Source organism: Cherax quadricarinatus, chromosome 100 (genome assembly GCF_038502225.1).
Source record: "Cherax quadricarinatus isolate ZL_2023a chromosome 100, ASM3850222v1, whole genome shotgun sequence".
Taxonomy (NCBI): domain Eukaryota; kingdom Metazoa; phylum Arthropoda; class Malacostraca; order Decapoda; family Parastacidae; genus Cherax; species Cherax quadricarinatus.
The window spans coordinates 10,714,527-10,735,000 of NC_091391.1; the positions used below are offsets into that span (position 1 = coordinate 10,714,527).

Here is a 20,474-nt window from a genome sequence, read left to right on the forward strand (position 1 = left end):
ATTAGGCATCCTTTCAAAGATACGGTACTATGTACCCCAGGCAGCTCTTCTGGCTTTGTACCATCACTTATCATATTTGTGCATGGGGATCAACCATGGCAAATTGCCTTAAACCTTTAATAACCCAACAAAAAGTTGCAGTGCAGTTGATTACTAACTCCTGCATTAGACAACACACTCCACCTCTTTTCAAGAGTCTTAACTTTCTTAATGTACAAAACATCCACACTTATTATTGTGCCTACTACATACACAGAACACTATACTCTAATGTAAACCCTCCTCTCAAACTCTTCCTTGATAACTATAACAGAACACACAACCATAATACGAGATACAGGTCACTCTTCAATATCCCTCGTGTTCATCTCTCCCTGTGCAGAAATGCTATGCACATAAAAGGCCCAAAGATCTGGAATTCATTGCCAGAACACACTAAAGGACTCCTGTTTGCAAATCAGTTCAACCATTTGAGGATCGGTCACGTACTATTACATCATTACAGCCAGGGGTCACTCACGTACTTGTGCACATAAATTCTAGTGCCTTTGAATTGAGCGGGAGAAAGCTGTTAGGCCTACATGTGAGAGAATGGGTCTGCGTGGTCAGTGTGCACAGAACAAAAGAAAATTGGGCACCCAGTGGTGCATTGTGGGAGTGCCATTTTAGTACACCTTGTCCACCATGCCTGGCGGTAAGAAACTTTTCATTCCTCGGTGGATTGGGACACTTGTTCCCTAATGACAGTTCTAATACACATGGAAGTGCCATTGGAGATAACTTTCAAGGTTCTGAAGAGGTTGTGACTGAAGCTAATTACCATTATTTATTTATTTATTTCCAATTTGAGCACACATACAGAGGTACAAAAAAATACAGATAAGAGCAGCATGCCAAAGCCACTTATACTATGCATAGCATTACGGGCTGGCTTAAAATTAACTTAAGATTAACTAATGATGAAATCCATTAATGTAAACAGATTACTATAAAGCACAAGTGAGTATTACAAAGACAGGTCATATGGTTGCATTCAGTCATATGAAGGATTCTGTTAGGTAGTGTATTTAAAAAATAATAAAGTTAGATTCGGTTTTAGGTTTAACATTTATGTGATATAATTGTGAGAAACATTTAAGATATACAATTTATAAGGTTCAGTTATTCAGTATTTATTTGGTTTTGGGTGAGTAAGTGATCTTTGAGAAGAGACTTGAATTTATAAACAGGTAGTGTTTCTTTTATATTTACAGGTAATGAATTCCAGATTTTAGGGCCTTTTATGTGCATTGAGTTTTTGCATAGTGTGAGATGGACACGAGGAACATGAAAGAGTGATCTGTGCCTTGTGTTAAGGTCATGTGTTCTGTTGAGGTTGGCAAGGAGATGTTTGAGGGGAGGGTTAATATCAGAGTTAAGTGTTCTATGTATGTAATAGGTGCAGTAATAAGTATGGATGTTTTGTATGGTGAGTAGGTTTAGTGTATTGAATATTGGTGGAGTGTGCTGCCTGTAGTGAGAATTTGTTATCATTCTAACTGCAGCCTTTTGTTGGGTAATAGTGGTCTGAGATGGTTAATTGTTGTTGAGCCCATGCACAAATTCCATAGGTGAGATAGGGGTAAATAAGAGAGTGATATAGGGCCAGGAGGGCTGATACCAGTAATAGTGAGGAAAACCCAGACGATCCTCAACCTTCAACCTCTTGTGCTTGGCCGTCTTGTTCACATTCAGTTGTACCAGAACGAAAGAGGAAACTCGTATTTTCCCATGTCCGGGGCTCAGATGTGAGAGGTGGTGATGATAGTGATAGTGAATATTATCTCCAAGCTGTTGAAAACAGTTCTAGTAGCGAGAATGAAGTGGAATATTCTCCAGTGAACAGTCAGTATATATGATGATACTTGCACTCTGGTAGTGTGCCATATGCTGTTCCAAGGGTAAGCAGTACATCTCAGAGTACATCACATAGCCATACAACAGGAACAGATAGTGAAAATGAAGATGATATTGTTACATTGGGGATCAAAAATATGCATGTGTTAGAAGGTGGTGGTGGTGGTGCCAGCCATGAGGCACCAGCAGCAGCCCATGCTGGTACTCATGCCACTGAGTCAGCTCAGCTACAACAAAGACCACCCTCACCTACCCATCCACCACACCAACCTAAACAACCACAACCTCCACAACCACAACCTCCACAACCACAACCTCCACAACCACAACCTCCACAACCACTTGCCAGTATCCACCAGCAGACAGCACCTGGGATTGGCAGGAAGCTGCCAATTTTGTTCCCAATCCCCATCACTTTAATGAAAGTCAAAGTGGACTATGGCCATCTTGCACACTTGGGAACAATACCACTGAACTGGAATGTTATGAGTTATTCTTTGACAAACCCTTAATGGAAATGATTGTCAGGGAAAGCAATGCATACTTTGATTACACCATGGCAAACACAGTTCTTTCACCAAGATCACGGCTACACCAGTGGAAGGAGACAACTGTGGCTGAGATGTATCTTTTGTTTGCCACAATAATGCTTATGCCCCTTGTATATAAGCACAGTGTCAAATCATGCTGGTCAACAGACTACCTCATTGCAACCCCAGCTTTCAGTGATATAATACCAGTCAATCGATTTGTGCTACTGTTATGTATGCTACACTTCTTAGACAAAACCAGCCTGACAGAAAAGATAGGTTATATAAGATTAGAAATGTGTTTATGTATCTTAAAAACAGAAATTCAATATGTATTTTTATCCCTTCAGGAAGCTTGTTATTGATGAGTCTGATTTTGTTCAAAGGAAGACTCATTCAAGCAGTATATACCAAGCAAGAGGAAATGCTTTGGCATAAAGTTGTTTATATTTTGTGATTGCTACAGTTGTCTTGTATTGTATATTATTGAGTGCACTGGAATTAATACATTGCAAGATACCAGGAAGTTATTGGGTATCTCTGGTGATGTGGTTAGAACAATATATTATATACTGATAACTGGTACACAAGCCCCTCACTCATTTTTTGCGAGTGAACATGATAGATGTGTGTGGCACAGTGTGTGCAAATCGTAAACATATGCCCAGGTTCGATGCAGTCACTCGTAGATGTGAGGTGCAGGCATTTGCTGCCAATAACATCATGGCATTTAAGTGGCATGACAAACGAGATGTTACACTGTTATCATCAGTTCACCCAAATGAAATGACACACACTGGCAGGCAGCATAGAGAGACCAATGAACTCATTCTAAAACCTGTAGCTGTGATGGACTACACCCTCAATATGCGCTCAGTGGACAAATGTGACATGCAAATTGGGTTTGCTGATTGTGTTCGCAAGAGTTATAAGTGGTACATAAAACTCTTCTTTCATCTTGTAGGCATTTTCATGCTCAATGCTTTTAATGTGTATAAGTAGAAGACCAGAAACAAACCACCATATGGTAATTTTTGTTTGTCATCAGACAAATATTGTTCTTGTACCAAGTAACAACTTGGGTGGCTCGGTAGATGTGAGGTTGCTATCCCAGAGTACTGTTTACTGACGTGAAGGGTAGGGTATGGCATGATTTCCGTGCTGCATCTGCACTGCTGGCTGTATTGAGGTCTTCTTGGCTGGGAGGGGAACTTACTGGCTTTTCATCCCTTCTAGTAACTGTCCCTTTTCCTTTTTTTTCCTTTCCTTCTTTTTTTCCTTAAAATAATAAGAAAGAAGTACCTCCATCATTGAGACTTTTTCCCATGACCCCACTCCTCCTCCCATGCCCCTTTTTGTTACTGCATCCTATTCTGACTCGGCTTCATTATTGGATCATTCTCCAGACTTTTCCCATACCCCTGTACCTCCTGCTGGTGACACTTCGTGACCTGCTGCAGGTGCCAAGGCTCTGCCCATTTCTTTTAGTGCCTCTGCCTCTTGCACATCTTTAACTATGCTTCCAGCTTCCCCAATATGGTGTAGTTTTTTCCAGATTGCCCACCTGCCTCAGGTTGGAACACCCATGATCCTACACCTAAATGTATTAGACCATTTGCTGTCGATAGCCCTTCATTTCTCCTATTTTCACCTAGAAATGACCTACACGACACCCACTTCCTTTATGCCCCATGTTTACAAGTATACAGTGGATCAAATTCTTTTCCTTGCAGCCAACGTCTCCAGCTGATTATCATACCACAGTATTGGTAAAGCTCTTTTATGACATGTTGGCCAAAATATATCCTTTCACATTCTTTGGAGTGATGGGTCCATCATTATAGTTCAGAATGCAGACCAAGCTCATGATCTTTCCCATCTTCCATTAACATTCCTATCATAGTTCACACGCAAGCTACTCTCAGTTCCTGCAGTGGTACGGTGGTCTTATCGCATACCATTGTGCAATGTAATTTTCTGCCTTGTAGTGACAATATTTTAGGGCAATTAGCCTTTCAGGTCCTCCCAATTCTCAAGGTGGATACGTATGTCCTGCTTGCTCGGAGGTGGAGGTACTTTCCCAGTAGCATCGCACCCTTTACCTTTGATTGTTGTGAACTCCCATCCTCTGTTTATATCTCGGGACATCGCCTAGGGATCTAAAAAGTAGTCCCTACATCCCAACAGTGTCAAAATTGTTCATGCTTCAGACACCCAGCTAAATACTAAGGGTCTGCGGAAGAGTACCTGGTCTGCGGTGCTGCGGATCATGCCAATACATGTTGCAGTCTTCCTCTTTTGTCTTAATTTTAGCAAAACTCATCCTTCTTTTTTTACACCAATGTCAGGTCTGCCTAAATGAATGTGAAATCCGTTGTCTTAAGGGGAGCGAAAACCTTGCTTATAATAATAATAATAATATAATAATAATATTTTTATTTTACTACAAGTACATGCACATGGTATACAGACCTAGCTGACATCAATGACATACTACTATATAGAAAGCCCCTTGTTATGCTCAACATTTCGGGCAAATTAGGTCAGTGTCCCAATATGCGACCCACACCAGTCGACTAACACCCAGGTATCCATTTTACTGATGGGGAACATAGACAACAGGTGTAAAGAAACACGCCCAATGCTTCTACTCTGGCTGGGAATCGAACCCAGGCCCTTACCATGTGAAGCGAGAGTGTTAGCCACCAGGCCACCAGAGCACTGAGGCCGAAAAGGAGAACTGCTGGGGAATTGTAAATGTCAGAGGAATGCAAAGAGACTTGGGTTTAGGAGACAGGTTCAACTGTTGTTTCTCGGCTCCGCCTTCTGGGAAATATTCCTCATGTTCCTTATTCTTGAGTAGCTAGGTGACCTCCAAGCTACACCTACCAGCTCCTCCAGTACCATGTCTTCCAGGGTCACCTTCGTCACTAATTCTTTTGCAGTTTTACCCTCTGAAACCCCCACTACCTTACCTCTTCCTACCTCTACTTCTTCATCTTACCTGCAAGTTTCTCAGTGCAAGGCCTCGCATACCTGTACCTTCTTTGCAACTATTACCTGCGAAATTGAACCTGTCTCCTAAACCCAAGTCTCTTTGCATTCTTCTGGTGTTTACAAATCCCCAGCAGTTCCCCTTTTTGGCCTCAGTGCCTAATTCTCACCCCGTATCTAACTCTCACATGAAGGTGGAGGTTCACCCCCTATCACGTGATCCCCTCTTCTCCTCTTCCCCCAGACTTCTTCCCCAGTCCCCTTCTAGTCTCCTTCCTCTCTTGTTACACCCGAGGACTTTTCTGTCCCTTCCGGCTCATCTCTCCAGGTTCATATTCCCCTCCACTTCTCAGACCTCTTTTGTTCCCTCCATAGTCTCACCGATCTCTACTTGTTCTACCTCACTTGTCTCTGAAGTCATGGTATCGGCATCTTCTTTGTTCCCAGAAACACTTGACGCTATCTCCGACTATATTGTGGACATGAAGCCCTCCATGGACACCAGTATGCCTCCTTGTGCCAATTCATATTTTTCACAACTATTCCAGCATTGTTTTCCTCTACAGCATTCTGATTCCTCTTTGCTTACATACTTTCCATTGCATCCACACATTGACTTCACTGACCCTACTAGCCTGTAGATTTTATCACTTCTCATTGTTGGCATACCTATCTTCGTGAAAAATTACTTTACAAAGGAATCTTCAGGGGTAATTGGAGAGAGCACCAGGTGTTGATCTCCCAGTTTTCCCCAGTATATGTCCAGTTACAAGAGCCTGAAGTTCGTTCAGTGATTATCCATCCCGTTATGGGCAATGTGCTGTTGTGTTCTCCTGATCCCTTTCCTCATGAAACTTTTAATGAGAGTGCACTTCTTGTAGGTATTGGTTTACTGTTTCAACAGATCTTTGTTCTCAGCTGCATTATACTCCAGCTCGTATTTATTTGCACAGGTGGTATACAGTTAACATAAGAACATTAAAAAGGAGGAACACTGCAGAAGGCCTGCTGGCCCATACTAGGCAGACCCTTTACAATCCATCACACTAACAAAACATTTGCCCAACCAATTTTCAGTGCCACCCAAGAAATAAGCTCTGTTAACCCTATCCACTCATATGCAAGCCCCACTCAAATCCAACCCGTCAAACTCATGCATTTATCCAACCTAAATTTGAAACTACCCAACGTTTTAGCCTCAATAACCCAACTAGGTAGACTGTTCCACTCATCAACTACTTTATTTCCAAACCAATACTTTCCTATATCCTTTCTAAATCTAAACTTGTCTAATTTGAATCCATTACTGCGGGTTCTCTCTTGGGGAGATATCCTCAAGACCTTTTCTATGTCACCTTTATTAATACCCATCTTCCACTTATACACAACGATCATGTCTCCCCTCATTCTTCGTTTAACAAGTGAATGTAATTTAAGGGTCTTCAATCTTTCTTCATAAGGAAGATTTCTAATGCTATGTATTAATTTAGTCATTCTACGCTGAATGTTTTCTAACGAATTTATGTCTATTCTGTAATATGGAGACCAGAACTGGGCTGCATAATCTAGGTGAGGCCTTACTAATGATGTATAAAGCTGCAGTATGACCTCTGGACTTCTGTTGCTTACACTTCTTGATATAAATCCCAGTAATCTGTTCGCCTTATTACATACGTTTAGGCATTGCTATCTTGGTTTAAGGTTACTGCTTACCATAACCCCCAAGTCCTTTTCACAAACTGTATGGCTAAGTTCTGCATTATTTAACTTATAAGTGCTAGGGTTATGGACACTCCCAAGCTTCAGAATCTTGCATTTATCTACATTGAACTGCATCTGCCACTTTTCTGACCAGGTCCTGAATTTGTCTAAATCCTCCTTTAGTTCCCTGATATCTATGTTTGAATCAATTATCCTACCTATCTTTGTGTCATCAGCGAATTTGCTCATTTCACTAGTAATTCCCTCATCAAGATCATTGATATATATTATAAACAACAACTGGCCCAAGACTGATCCCTGTGGAATGCCACTTGTCACAGATCCTCACTCGGATTTAACCCCATTTATGGACACTCTCTGCTTCCTGTCAGTGAGCCATGACTCTATCCATGAGAGCACTTTTCCCCAAATGCCATGAGCTGCCACTTTCTTTAACAGTCTTTGGTGCGGAACTCTATCAAATGCCTTACTAAAATCTAAGTAAATAATATCAAATTCTTTATCGTGGTCAACAGCCTCAAAAGCTTTACTGAAGAAAGTTAATAAATTAGTTAGACAAGAACGGCCTCTCATGTATCCATGCTGAGTATCATTAATCAAGCTATGCTTATCGAGATGTCTTTTTATAATCTCAGCTATAATTGACTCTAGTAATTTGCCTACAATTGAGGTCAGGCTTATTGGGCGGTAATTTGATGGTAACGACTTGTCCCCTGCTTCAAAAATAGGAATTACATTAGCCATCTTCCACATATCAGACACCATTTCACTAGTGACTGTGATGTTACATAATTTATCTTCTTCTAGCCCACTATAAAAATTAATTACTGGAATATTGTTAGTGTCTTCCTGTGTAAAAACTGAGAGAAAATAATTATTTAAAATCTAGCACATTTCATTCTCTTTGTCAGTAAGATGCCCATAGTTATTTTTAAGGGGATCTATCTTATTTCTAACTTTTGTTCTATAGACCTGGAAAAAACTTTCTGGGTTAGTTTTCGAATCCCTAGGAACTTTAATTTCGTAATCCCTTTTAGCTTTTCTTATCCCTTTTTTAACGTCCTTCTTAATGTCAATATACTGATTCATAAGAAAATCCTCACCTCTTTTGACACCAGTTTTGGTAATCCCGCACCTCCTCCTAACTTCCAAACTACGAATTCTCTGCATTATATTCACACCACACATTGCCCTCAGACATGACATCTCCACTGCCTCCAGCCTTCTCCTCGCTGCAACATTCATCACCCACGCTTCACACCCATATAAGAGCGTTGGTAAAACTATACTCTCATACATTCCCCTCTTTGCCTCCAAGGACAAAGTTCTTTGTCTCCACAGACTCCTAAGTGCACCACTCACTCTTTTTCCCTCATCAATTCTATGATTCACCTCATCTTTCATAGACCCATCCGCTGACACGTCCACTCCCAAATATCTGAATACGTTCACCTCCTCCATACTCTCTCCCTCCAATCTGATATTCAATCTTTCATCACCTAATCTTTTTGTTATCCTCATAACCTTACTCTTTCCTGTATTCACCTTTAATTTTCTTCTTTTGCACACCCTACCAAATTCATCCACCAATCTCTGCAACTTCTCTTCAGAATCTTTCCTTTCTTATGCCCTAGTAGATATTTCAGCCTTTTATTCATCCATTTTGGGTTATTTCTATTTGATCTAATTTCTTTATACGGGATATACTTTCTTTGAGCAGCATGTATGGTGTTCAGAAAGCTCTTGTTGATAGCTATCTTCATTACCCCATTGTAATCTGCGTAAGCCAATTGTGATCTGCTAAGTGAAAGTCTGGAACTGTTACCGAGTTGTCCCTACTATCACACTTCCATTCTATACTAAAGGTAATTTCTTTGTCATCACTTGTGCCGAGTTTCTCATTAATTTCTAAATTACTAACAAGGGTTTCCTTGTTTGTCAGAACCAAATCAAGAATGTTATTTCCTCTTGTAGGTTCTGTCACAAACTGTTTCAAAAAACATTCCTGAACTACTTCTAAGAAGTCATTTGATTCTAAATTCCCAGTCAAGAAATTCCAATCAATGTGACTAAAGTCCCCTAGAATTACTACATTATCGTGCCTTGTGGCCTTAACAATTTCCTCCCACAGTAATTTCCCTTGGTCCCTATCTAAGTTTGGGGGACTGTATATCACTCCTAGAATCATTTTTTATGGTCCTCTGAAAATTCTATCCAGACAGACTCTGTATGTGTTACTTCAGACTTAATACCCGTTTTTATGCAACAGTTCAAGTGATCTCGGACATACAGTGCCACCCCACCTCCCTTACTGATATTTCTATCTACTTGGAACAAATTAAAACCCTGAATGTGTCATTCTGAAGGCATGTCCCGACTTTTGGAATTAAACCATGTCTCAGTGATTGCAAATACAACAATGTTACCTGCACTAGCAACTAATCTCAACTCATCCATCTTATTCCTAGCACTATGGCTATTAGCATAATATAATTTTAAAGACCCTCCTTTCTCTTTACCCTTCCTGCTCATATCTGTTTTTTCACTAAACCTATTACTGTTCTTGTCGCCTAGTGCCATTGGCTTTACAATATCCACCTCATTCTGCCTATTACTAGTTCCCCTAGAACTCGTAATATTACTACACTCTATTCTCGCCAAAACCCATACCACTATCTATTCCTAGTTTAAAGCCTTAACAGCTCCTTCAGTTTGCTCTCTGTGTCTCTTCCCTACCAGTGCATTCTGTATCTCGGGTGTTGCATGCTTGATCACTTCTCTGCCACTGCCCATCTTGTTGTTAGGTAATTTTAATGCTCATCATCATCTCTGAGGAGGGTCCCGCTGTGACTCGTGGTGATCAGTTGGAGACTCTTCTCACATCTCATCGTCTTCATGTTTTAAATTTGGTTGCTCCCACCCATATTGACTCTCACACATAGTCTCTCTCTTGCATCGATCTTTCTATCTGTTCCTCGTCAGTTTTTCTTGATTACACTTGGTCCATTTTCCCAGATTTTCATGACAGCAATCACTTTCCTATTATTCTTACTTCTGCTACATATTCCCAACCATCTCATAGGGCCCATTGGCAGTTTGAATGAGTGAATTGGGACTTATACTCTCATCTTTCCACTTTTTGTGAAGTCCCTTCTTCTTCCTCTATTGATGAGCTGGTGCACCAGTTTTTGACCTTGAGTTTTGACTGCAGCATCATCTTCTATTCCTCAAATCTCAGGCAGACATTCTCAGACATGCATACCTTGGTGGTGTCCTGCATGTTCTCGTGCAGTGTGTTTCAAACATGCTGCATAGGGCCGTTATCAATATAATCGGACTGCAGATCAACTTTTGGATTTAAAGCGAGCAAGGGCAGTTACTCACCATGTCATACATGATGCTAAACACACTTGCTGGCAAGACTACATTTCTACTGTTACCTTGACTTCCCTTATGTGTGCGGTTTGGAAGAAGATATGGAAGTTGTGTGGCAAGTATGCTCTGGACACAGCTCGTATTTTGCGGGATGCTGGTGTTAATGTTGTGGAACCTCTTGAAGTTACAATGGAAATCGGGAACTATTTTGTCAGTGTCTCCCAAGGACTTCAAATCTGTCCCTCGTTTCTCGCTTCTTAGTCTGCCAGGGAGAAATTGCCCTTTGGATTTCTCTTCAAATGGGATGCAGTCATATAATGCACCTCTTGCTCTCTTAGAGATAGAGTCCACGTTTTTCACTTGCCAGTCATCAGCAGCAGGGCCAGATGATATTCATGTCTGTATGTTACAGCAACTGCATTCTACAGCTCTTATCCTTTTTTGTGCCTTTTAAATCTTGTATGGATGTGAACGGTTCTCCATCAACAATGGAAATCTGCCATTGTACCTACGCTTCACAAACCAGGCACTTTGGGGCTTGATTCCTCTCACTGTCATCTCATTGCTCTGACCAGTGTAGTCTGCAAGGTGTTGGAATGATTGGTGAATAGACGTCTGATATGGTACTTGAAGACTCACAATAATCCTTCTTCTCTTCAGTATCGCTTTTGCAAGTTCCACTCTACTTTAGATCCCTTGCTCCACTTAGATATGTATATGCAAAATTCCTTTGTTAATAAACACTCTGTCCTAACAGTCGTTTTAGATCTCAAGAAGGCATATGACACCATTTGAAGATTAACATATTAGGCCAGGCACACTAATTGGGCCTCTGCTGTAATATACCTGAGTAGGCATCTTGCTTTCCTCAGACTTCGTTCAGGCCGAGGGAGTCCCAGATGGTTGTGTCGTTAGTACTACCCTTTTTCTCTTGGCTATAAATAATCTACTTTTTGTTCTTCCATCGCATATTTGTCACTTTATGTGGATGACTTCGCTATAGTTTACACAGGCATTGACTGTCGCCTGGTAGCGGCTTCCCTTCAGAAAGCTATTGACAATGTTGTTCAATGGGCCATGGATTTGAATTTTCTAGTGCAAAAAACCCATTTCATTACATTCACTAGGCATCCTCTTGTCTCAGATATTCCAGTGTATTTGCAAGGCTCACTTATCCTGGAGTGTGATACGGTCAAGTTTCTTGACCTTCTGTTTGATCGCAGGTTAACATGGGAACCTCACATTTCTTCTTTGAAGGCAGCTTGCCATGGTTAGCTGAACCTCCTTAAAATTTTTGCACATCGTTCATGTTCATACAAGGTATGTATGAAGCAGGTATCATTGAGGAAACCCAGAAGATGATGAGATATGGAGAGAGAGCATAGGAGATGGTACAGAAATAGAAAATGTGTTACTGAATTGCTTAAAAACACAAATATATTGCAACAGAGGAAAGACAGTCTTAGCAGGGAGATCATTGAATTAGAGCAAAAACTTAAGATGTCATACCTAACACAAGAAGTACAAAGAAAACAAAGGACCATGCAGGATATTGCAAGAAACCCAAAATATTTCTATTCCTATGCAAAATCCAAGCTAAGAACTTCCTGTATAATTGGACCATTTGAGGGGAGATTTGTATACTAACGATGAACAGGAAATAAAGTTGCGAGTAAAGGCAAATTAACTGATCATCAAGCAAAGAGAGATAGTAAAGGGCAACGAGTGACTAGCTCCCTTAAAGATGTTGCAGATATATGGAATAGGTGGTAAGTTACTAAATGCTGCAAAGAGTTTTTATGAAGGTTTACTATACAAATAGTAGGAGTATAAGAAATAAGATAGATGAGCTCAGATTGCTTGCATGTGCAGGTAATATAAATATTATTGCTATAAGAGAGACCTGGTTCAACTTGATAGAGAAATGCTTTCTGAATGCAGCATACAGGGTTATAAACTATTCCACACTGATAGGGTCAACAGAAAGGGTGGTAGAGTGGCGATGTATGTCAGAGGTAATTTGAATTGTTGTGTTAGACATGATATAAGATTAGAAACATCGGACACAGAATCTGGCTACAGTTTCTCGAGTGTCATGAAAACTTAATTTTGGGTGTGATTTGTAGGCCCCCAAACCTTGACAGAGAGCGCAGTAAACTGCTATGAGACGAAATTCATAAGGCATCTAGATATGGAAATGTTGTGTTAATGGTAGAGCTTAACTTTAGTCAAATTGATTGGATCAATATGATAGGAAATCTTGAGTCTAGTGACTTTCTTGATATGGTTCAGGATTGCTTTTTAAAACAGTTTGTGACAGAACCAACAACGTATCACTACTTAATAATCTTGAGGTTAATGACGAGGTTGGGGAAAGCGATCACAAATCACTTAGTTTCAATATATCATGGAATTACCCAGATAACTGCAATCAAATCTCTTTCCCAGACTTTTGCTTGGCCGATTTCATAGGACTGAAAAATTACCTGTGTGGGCTAAATTGCGATGTCCTGACTATAGGTCAGGTAGGTGGTGTTGTTTTCCAATATGACATTTTTCAGAGCATAGTTCTAGCTGGCCAGACAACTTAGAAATTAGATCTAACAAAAATGATCCCAAATGGATGAACAATAGATTAAAACATCTCATTGGACAAAAGAGAGGCATATATAGGCGTATCAAAAGAGGGAATGGGCAATTAAAAATCTATATATTCAAAGAGAGAAATAAAAAAAGGTATAAGAGAAGAAAAAGGGATTATGAGGCTAAAGTCGCAAGGGATTCGAGAAGTAAGATTAGGGACAAGATTGGCCCACTTAAGAGTAACTCAGGTCAGATCACTGATAGTGATAAGGATATGTGTGGAATTCTCAGTACCTACTTACACTCAGTTTTCACTCAGCAAAATACTAGTGAAATTCCAGAAATAATAAATTATGTAGAACAGGATGATAAACTATGCATGATTGCGGTAATTTGTGATATGGTTCTCAGACCAATGGAGAAATCAAAACCTAACAAATCCCCAGGCCCTGATGAACTGTTTGTAAGAGTGTTAAAGGAATGTAAAGAGGAACTTAGCATGCCTTTGGCTAATCTTTTCAACATATCACTGCAAACTGGCATAGTTCCTGATAAGTGGAAAATGACAAATGTAATACCTATTTACAAGGCAGGTGACAGGTCCCTAGCTTCGAACTATAGATCAATAAGCCTTACCTCCATAGTGGGAAAATTTATGAAATCAATAATTGCCAAAGCAATTCGTAGCCATCTCGAAAAGCATAAATTGATTAATGAATCTCAGCACAGTTTTACAAAGGGGCGTTCCTGTCTTACAAGTTTACTGACTTTCTTCACTAAGGTATTTGAGGAGGTAGATCATGGTATTGAATATGATATTGTGTATATGGACTTCAGTAAGGCTTTCGGTAGAGTTCCATATCAGAGGTTATTGAGGAAACTTAAGGCACACTGAATAGGAGAAATTTTTTCCTGGGTAAAGGCATGATTGACGAATAGGCAGCAGAGAGTTTGCGTAAATGGGGAGAAATCACAATGGGGCACGTCACAAATGGTGTTCCACAGGGGTCAGTGTTGGGCCCCTTGTTGTTCGCAACCTACATAAATGACATAGATGAGGGAATAAATAGCGACATAAGCAAATTTGCTGATGACACCAAAATAGGCCGCCCAGTTCATTCTGATGAGACATTACTCAAGGATTATTTGAATAAACTCATGCAATGGTCGGAGAAGTGGCTAATGCAATTTAATATAGACAAATGTAAAGTACTAAATGTTGGACAGGAAAATAACCATGCCACATATAAACTAAATAATGTAGATCTTAACATTACGGATTGCAAACAGGATTTAGGAGTTCTGGTTAGTAGTAATCTAAAACCAAGACAACAGTGCATTAGTGTTCACAATAAAGCTAACAGAGTCCTTTGCTTCATAGCAAGAAGTATAAATAATAGACGTCCTAAGGTTTTTCTTTAACTCTATATATCCTTGGTTAGGTCTCATTTAGATTATGCTCTGCAGTTTTGGTTACCGTATTACAGAATGGATATAAATGCTCTGGAAAACGTACAAAGAAAGATGACAAAATTGATCCTATGTATCAGAAATCTTCCCTGTGAGGATAGACTGAGGGCCCTGAATCTGCACTCTCTAGAAAGGCATAGAATTATGGGGGATATGATTGAGGCGTATAAATGGAAAACAGGAATTAATAAAGGGGATGTAAATAGCATGCTAAAAATATCTAACATAGACAGGACTCACAGCAATGTGTTTAAATTAGAAAAATTCCGATTCATGAAGGATATAGGAAAGCACTGGTATGGTAATAGAGTTGTGGATGAGTGGAACAAACTCCCAAGTACTGTCATAGACACTAAGACATTGTGTAGTTTTAAAAATAGGTTGGATAAATTCATGAGTGGGTGTGGGCAGGTGTGAGTTGGACCTGACTAGCTACTAGGTCAGACGCAGTGCTCCTCCCTTAAGTAACGTGTCTGACCTCACTAGGTCAAGGCATTGGCTTAAGCCAGTGGGGAGAATTGGAGCTGCCTCACATAGACCAGTAGGCCTGTTGCAGTGTTCATTATTTCTTATGTTCTTATGAAGGCAAATATTCTATTAGTGGGATGGGTCTATGAAGGACCTGCCTAGCATGGGCCAACAGGCCTGCTGCAATGTTCCTCCTTCCTTATGTTCTTGTGTTCTTAAATGAGTGAAATCCCATAAGAACAGTATGAGTCAGTGTTCAGCAACTCACTAAATGACAGCAAGGCAAAAAATGCAGAAATATTTTTCACTCCAGCAGAGGGTTGCCCAGACCAACTAACTGACATTAGTACAAACCCCATAAATTTCAAAAAAGAAATGAACAACATGCCCACTCACTTAGCACCAGGACCAGATTCATGGAATGCATTATTTATAAGGAAGTGCAAAGTACCACTTGCATGAGCTCTCAGTATTCTTTGGAGAAAGAGCTTAGATCTAGGTGAAATACCAGAGGCCTTAAAAAGTGAAGAGACAACTGTTATAAAGTTATTAACACCTGTTTTGTTATGTAGTCTGAAGGTAACTTTAGTAGTGTCTTGGTTCAATTTACCTAGATTGGTTATGAGAAAAGTAAGGTAGTGGTCTGTGGTGTTGTCTGTGATCATTCCTGATTTTAAAGGGTATATTGTGTTAGTCCAGATGTGGTCGAATAAGGAGATACTTGTCTTGCAGATTCTTGTAGGTTTTGTTATTGTTGGTAGCAACAAGCAGCTGCTCATAGTGTTTGTGAATTCGGTTAATTTTGGGTCCTGGTTGTGTAGTAGATTTATGTTGAAATCTCCTGTGAGCAGCAAGTGGTCTGTGTTGATATGTGCATCAGTCATCATGTTTTCTAAAATTTGTGATACATTCAAGTTGATCAGAGTAGTATATAGCTGTTCCACCCCTTTGCTGATCTGTCCTACAGTTGTGTATGGTTGTGTAACCAGGAGTGTCATAAACATCTGTATTTCCCAGCTTTTGCCAGGTTTTGGTGAGTGTGATGATTGACATACTGGTATGCAGAGAATTGAGAAATGCAGTGAGGTCATCATAATGTTTGGTCAAGCATCTGACATTGTAATTAAAGAGTAATGTCTTTGCTTGATCTGTTGTATAATAATTACAGTTGCTGTTCAATGCGTATAAGTTGTTTAATAAAAGGCTGATATCAGGATCACTGCTTGTAACCATAAGACTGAGTGTGACTGCTTTTGGGTTCATGGCCATCTTACCACTATTATCGTACTCAGGAGACTGCACTCTCCTGTCTCTGCATCGGCCATGCCAGCCTTAAAAATGGGTATCTCATGGAACGACATCCTATTCCTCTCAATGAGGTTTCTTAGGTCCTTATTTCAGCTCTTAACTTTCTTGATGATTGTCTGGTTTACCAGTGAGCTCGCAGTATTTACATCCACCGATGCCGTCGCCCTACCACTCTTACCTTATCCTCCCTTCTTGCAGATGAACCTGCCTTTGACTTACACTCACTTTTTTATTTTTTTTCAGCACTATTTTCTGCCCCACAGTGCTGCATGACCCTTGTTGGTTTAGGGCTTAATTTGATTATAATATAATATATAATTTATATTTGTACGAATAAGTCACCATGGGGCCTATGAAGATTTATGATAACGGTTAACCAAAACGAAAATTGGTTAGGAAGAATTTGTTTGATACTGGAACGGATCAGCACTGGAACAACCTTCTGGAATGACATAAGTTTGAGTACTGAGGTTCCACTATATATCATAACTGAAAACTTCTTTAATTCTTTTACTCCTTTAAAATATTGATGATAATTGTATTTAGTGAAACATATAATAATACAAAAATTTTTTTTGTTTTCTAGATCAATATGTTCTGTTGGTAATGGTAGAATATTGTATTATACTGACTCATATTTCTATTGCAGAAGTATTTTGTGGAAGATTACTGCCAGGTTGTATCTTCCTAGACATTATATCTCCAGCACATCAACAAACATCTGTTTTGTACAACAACTGATACTGCAGAAGTATTTTCTGGAACACTACCAGGTTGTATCTTCCTAGACATTATATCTCCAGTACATCAACAAACATCTGCTTTGTACAACAACTGATATTGCAGAAGTATTTTCTGGAACACTACCAGGTTGTATCTTCCTAGACATTATATCTCCAGTACATCAACAAACATCTGTTCTGTACAACAACTGATACTGCAGAAGTATTTTCTGGAACACTTCCAGGTTGTATCTTCCTAGACATTATATCTCCAGTACATCAACAAACATCTGTTTTGTACAACAACTGATACTGCAGAAGTATTTTCTGGAACACTTCCAGGTTGTATCTTCCTAGACATTATATCTCCAGTACATCAACAAACATCTGTTTTGTACAACAACTGATACTGCAGAAGTATTTTCTGGAACACTTCCAGGTTGTACCTAAATGGACACTATACCTTCAGTATTGCAAGAATAACAACACTTGTGATTCTGATCAGTTTTTAAATGGTCTGGTAATATTAATAAAAAACATTTTTCATAAATAGAATTCTATCTAAAAATTGCATTGTGGTTCAAAGAAAAATACAAGTTAGTAATGCTGAAGTTAAGAATTTTCAGAAAATATGTGTTTAAACATAATTAAGAAATAATAATAATAAAGTTTTTCAGTGTATCTGAAAGTTCTAATATATACGTCAATCTTTTTACAAACAAAAAAATCATTGCAATCCTTTAAGTTCAAAAAAAAAAAAACTTAATTAGAGCTCATAAGTGGAAATAGTTTTGTAACCTGATAATATATTTATGAGGAAAACTGTTTCTTCAGTGGCTAAAATAGTTTAAAAGAGTAAATCTTGAAATATGCATTAGAGTATGTAAGAAAGATTAATGATACCACTGTTGTATAACTAAAATATTATAAAATGAAATTTCTTCTCTTGAAAAATATGGAAAAACATAAAGGAAATAAACCATATCAGTGTCCAGAGTGTCTGAAATGTTTTACTGAAAAAGGCAATCTTGTGAAACATATGCGAGTACATACAGGAGATAAACCATTTCATTGTTCAGAGTGTCTGAAATGTTTTACTGAAAAAGGCAATCTTGTGAAACATATGCGAGTACACACAGGAGATAAACCATTTCACTGTTCAAAGTGTCTGAAATGTTTTACTCAAAAAGGCAGTCTTGTGACACATATGCGAGTACACACAGGAGATAAACCATTTCACTGTTCCGAGTGTCTGAAATGTTTTACTGAAAAAGGCAGTCTTGTGAAACATATGCGAGTACATACAGGAGATAAACCATTTCATTGTTCAGAGTGTCTGAAATGTTTTACTGAAAAAGGCAGTCTTGTGAACATATGCGAGTACACACAGGAGATAAACCATTTCACTGTTCGAGTGTCTGAAATGTTTTACTGAAAAAGGCAGTCTTGTGACACATATGCGAGTACACGGGTTCAATCCCGTTCCGAGTGTCTGATGACTCAAAAAGGCAAAACCGATTTCATTTCAATGTTCAGAGTGTCTGAAATGTTTTACTCAAAAAGGCAATCTTGTGAAACATATGCGAGTACACACAAGAGATAAGCCATTTCAGTGTTCAGAGTGTCTGAAATGTTTTACTCAAAAAGGCAGTCTTGTGACACATATGCTAATGCACACAGGAAAAAAACCATTTCAGTGTTCAGAGTGTCTGAAATGTTTTACTCAAAAAAGCAATCTTGTGACACATATGCGAGTACATACAGGAGATAAAATATTTCAGTGTTCAGAGTGTCTGAAATGTTTTACTCAAAGAGGCAGTCTAGTGACACATATGCGAGTACATACAGGAGATAAACCATTTCAGTGTTCAAAGTGTCCCAGATGTTTTATTGAAAAAGGCAATCTTGTGAAACATATGCGAGTACATTCAGGAGATAAACCGTTTCACTGCTCCGAGTGTCTGAAATATTTTGCTCGAAAAAGCAGTCTTGTGACACACATGCAAATACACACAGGAACAAAAGCATTTCAGTGTTCAGAGTGTCTGAAATGTTTTAATCAAAAAGGCAGTCTTGTGACACATATGCGAGTACACACAGGAGATAAAACATTTCAATGTTCAGAGTGTCTGAAACGTTTTACTCAAAAAGGCAGTCTAGTGACACATATGCGAGTACACACAGGAGATAAACCATTTCAATGTTCAAAGTGTCTCAAATGTTTTACTCAAAAAGGCAATCTTGTGACACATATGCGAGTACACACAGGAGATAAACCATTTCAATGTTCAAAGTGTCTCAAATGTTTTACTCAAAAAGGCAGTCTTGTGACACATGCGAGTACACACAGGAGATAAAACATTTCAATGTTAAGAGTGTCTGAAATGTTTTAATCAAAAAGGCAGTCTTGTGAAACATATGTGAGTACATACAGGAGATAAAACATGTTAGTATTCAATGTATCAGGATTATTTTAGCTATATTCACATTCTAATATACACATTTTTTATTAACACAATGGCTGTTTCCCACCATGGTATGGTGGCCTGTAAAAGAAAAACCTTCATCATCATCATTCACTCCATCACTGTCTTGCCAGAGGTGTGCCAACACTAGAGTTATAAAACTACAACATTAACACCCTTCCTTCAGAGTGCATGTACTGTGCTTCCCATCTCCAGGATTCAAGTCTGGCCTTCTTGTTTCCCTGAATCCATTCATAAACCATACCACAGGCAGGGATAGAACCTATGATCAGAGAGTCATAAAATGCCAGACCAACGCACTAGCCACTGGGCCAGGTGGCAACAATAAGATTCGTCTAACTAGGTATTTTATACGTCATAGGAAGGTTAGCATAGGCACCACTGTGACGACAAATGAAAGTTTTTGCGGACGAATCTCCCACCAACGTGGCTGTGACTAACTCTAGCTCAAAGCCATCATCATGACTCACGGTGGTGCCTATGCTAATCTTCCTATGGTGTTTAAATATACCTAGTTAGATGAATCTTATCATAGAAAGTTGGCCCAGTGGCTCGTGCATCGGTCTGGAGTTTTATGACTCTCTGATTGCGGGTTCTCTCCCTGCCCGTGGTATGGTTTGTTTGCAATCCTGCCATTACGATTTCATGAGTCATGATGACAGGTTTGCAGGGACTTGAGCTAGAGTTCATCACAGCCATGCTGGTGGGAGATTTGTCTGTAAAAAGTTACATTTGTGGTCATAGTGGTTTCTGTTCTAACCTTCGTATGTCGTATAAACATACCTAGTCGATTGACTCTTATTGTAGCCAGCTAGCCCAGTGGCTAGCATGTTGGTCTGGAGTTTTATGGTTCTCTAATTACGGGTTCTAACCCCATCCTAGGTGTACAGCCTTTAAAAGAAATGGTGGGGATTAAATGA

At 39.3% G+C, this 20,474-nt stretch overlaps 2 protein-coding genes across 2 annotated transcripts in view; one reads left to right on the forward strand and one right to left on the reverse strand.

Annotated features, from left to right (window-relative positions):
• LOC138851115 (zinc finger protein 84-like) overlaps positions 1-20,474 on the reverse strand; it is a 63,576-nt gene that overhangs the window by 32,621 nt on the left and 10,481 nt on the right. The window lies entirely within an intron of this gene.
• Positions 18,615-19,795, forward strand: LOC138851116 (gastrula zinc finger protein XlCGF57.1-like). The gene has a single exon (XM_070079654.1). The coding sequence runs from the start codon at positions 18,649-18,651 to the stop codon at positions 19,423-19,425; it is 777 nt and encodes a 258-aa protein (XP_069935755.1). The 5' UTR covers positions 18,615-18,648; the 3' UTR covers positions 19,426-19,795.

Bases quoted from the DNA above. Each gene is read 5' to 3' on its own strand.
- LOC138851116 (XM_070079654.1), top strand. From the start codon at position 18,649: ATGCGAGTACACACAAGAGATAAGCCATTTCAGTGTTCAGAGTGTCTG.